Raw genomic sequence first — 2863 nt, forward strand, 5'->3', positions numbered from 1 at the left:
ATTTGCCCCCACATTGAACGGGTGACAAAAAAGAGGGAGGGAGAGATTTTTACTCCTTCCCTTTTTTCTTTCTTTTTCTTCAAAATTTTGAATCAAATTAATGAGTAAAATATCAAAATCTCTCCCCCTTCCTTCATTTTTGAACTAAACAATGAACTAAAGTTCATCCTCTCATCACTTATTATCTTTTAACCAAACCATGAAACTCATTAAAATTTCTTCTTTCCATTTATCTCAAACCAAAATATAATAAAAGTTCTAATTAAGTAGAAATATCCTTTCATAGTTGTAACTAACAGAAAAATCTTTGCATATGAAAATCTTGACAGAAGATAGAGAGCATCCTTAGAGACCAGCAACAATGATTTATGAAGATTTGAATGGGAAATTTAATTTCATTAATCACATGCTTGCCTCAATGATTATTAATGTCCATCCCATAGAAGAAATCATTGTCCATGGTAGCTAGTCAACTGCATATTTGCGACGCCTCTCATTATGCCCAGCCAACCGCGTTCTACAACTCCTCTTTGAGTCATCAAATTCTGATAGCACATGGAATCTGAAAAACATCATTTTGAAGAAAAGTTAGTTGCCTTGGAAAATTTTATAGACGTTGATTTATTTGCCCCATTGGAGAGCAATATATCCTTTTCAGTTGATTTTGTTTACACCAGGACAGGATCAAATCTCCCCTTCAATAGTCTAAAGGAGAAAGTTTATGTACTACTATATTTTCAATGTATCAGGTGTGATTATAACAGTACAAATATACCAAATACTAACAATGAACACAAAAAATAGAAAGAATTGAAGGACGTGATGTGAGATATAAAAGGGGATTACCCTAAATTATGCATCAAGATTGTCAATAGTATTGGATGGTACTGGTTAAAATTAACCAATAAAACCGACTGTACGTGTCTTTCTCAGCCTAATGAATCAAAGTGGTGATTCCAAATCTAAATGATCAAAAAGTAAAAGTTTGATCAATTAATATTAAGTGCATTGGTAAAGTCTTTCAGAATAAATCTATTAGCCAATTAAGATAAATTTTTTCGGTGAACTCAAAGTATGTTCAGCCGAGAGCCAAAAATTATCCGATAGATGTTTATCCATGCATACAAATTTGGGATTAAATTAATCTTCGACCAAATGATTAAAAAGGAAATGTTAATTACCAACAATGTCTTATCATGTTAGTGCTAATTAAGATCGATATTGATTTGAGATCATTCCCTACCTGTATTAATATAAACAGAATATAAAAAAAATATAAACAGCTGGTCAACTATGATAACCAAGCTTAGTGAAGAATTACCTTGGTGAAAAATGTTATAGTAGTAGAATTATTGGCTCTGAGCACATTAATTTCGTCATTGTTTTCTAACTTTCTACAATGTTATATAAAATGTGCATTCTATAATCAGGGTAATGTGGATTGTGGGGAATCCTCCATACCCAAGATTTTCCGTTTTTGTACTTGCTAAAAACTAAAAATAAAGCAATACAAGAAGTCTCGACTAGTTTAATTAATACACCTAAGTCTGCTGAATAATCCGAAGAAGAAACAAAATACTTGGAAACAAAAGAAGCAGAGAGTGAGCCTTTGGCGCAAGACACAAGATTTCCCTTCCAATCATAAGCCATATTCAAATTGAAGGGTTTTCTCCCTTCCTCAAAAACTAGCTAGGGCTGCTTGAAAGAAGAAAAAAACAACACATATGCATAACTAACAAAAACTCTAATCAAAACTTTTCCCTCAGGCAGAATTCACAGCAAAGATATAACCTTCAATGAAAGATATGCAAACAATAAGTACACTCATAACCAGATTCACAAGATTTATTTTACTACTTGAGACAGATAATTAATTAGGGTTTCTCAACCTGCTACATTGTTGGCAAAACCTTTGTTGCAGCCCTGCCATGTGTACGGAAGGAGCCTTGGCATGGTACTCACAAACCTTGTGTCTTCTGTGGTACTGCTTAGCTTCACTCAGATCAGCATCACAATTGTCCACTTGGCAAGAAGGTGTTATTGAGCCTCCACCTTTGGACCCTCTCTTTCCATAGAGATCTCTTATTACTCTCTTATTCCTCCTTCCATCTTCTTCAAAACCCATCTCACTCACCACCTCTTCTTCTTCATCATCATTATCATCATCTTCTTCTTTGTACCTCATGACCCTTTTTCCCTCAGACCTGCTTGTGTCCATAGTAACTTCCACAGAGCTCCAGAAGAAGGTTATGATAAAAGAAAAAAATAAAAAAAAAGGACTCGGAAGTTACTTAAGGAGAACATGACCATAAATAGTTGATATAAATACTTAAAACTCAGAAGGGTAAATAGGAATGAATGATATGAGAGAATTAATGAGTGAGGACCACCACATAGGGTCTTCTTGGTCTTGGTCTCCATTTTTTTTTTGTTGTTGACAACTAGGGGTAACAGTAAAATGGTCAGAAACAAAAGTAGCTATAAGCCTTAAGCCTTAGGTGTGTACGATTCAAGAAAACCTAGCCAAGGCAACAGACAAAACAAAACAAAACAAAAACAAACCAAACCTTGTTCGTCAATGCACTCTTGTTAATTTACCACCTTGGACTTTTCTTTGAGCCAAGAGTTTTGAAAAAGATAATGATAGCTAAGTAATTGGAGCAACACTGATTCTTTTTTCTTTTTTGGGTGAAAAAACATGTGCCTTGTGTAGGGGTCTAGTGGTTCTCATTTGTCCCAGTCATCACCCTCTTTTAAAAACTCGTTATTTTCCTTCCATGGCGGTTATAGTTCTCATCACTCCATTTGTATAGAATCTAAGGAGGCAAAACGGGGGCAAAAAACATTAAACAAAAGGTTTTCT

General features: G+C 34.5%; 1 protein-coding gene across 1 annotated transcript; it reads right to left on the bottom strand.

The window, feature by feature from the left end:
- Positions 1–200: 200 nt before the first annotated feature.
- LOC114375514 (squamosa promoter-binding-like protein 3) lies at positions 201–2337 on the bottom strand. The gene is made up of 2 exons (XM_028333310.1): positions 1890–2337; positions 201–562 (listed from the first exon to the last, which is right to left on the bottom strand). The coding sequence occupies exons 1-2, from the start codon at positions 2216–2218 to the stop codon at positions 466–468; spliced, it is 426 nt and encodes a 141-aa protein (XP_028189111.1). The 5' UTR covers positions 2219–2337; the 3' UTR covers positions 201–465.
- Between the last annotated feature and the right edge of the window lie 526 nt (positions 2338–2863).

This window comes from Glycine soja, chromosome 11 (genome assembly GCF_004193775.1).
Source record: "Glycine soja cultivar W05 chromosome 11, ASM419377v2, whole genome shotgun sequence".
Taxonomy (NCBI): domain Eukaryota; kingdom Viridiplantae; phylum Streptophyta; class Magnoliopsida; order Fabales; family Fabaceae; genus Glycine; species Glycine soja.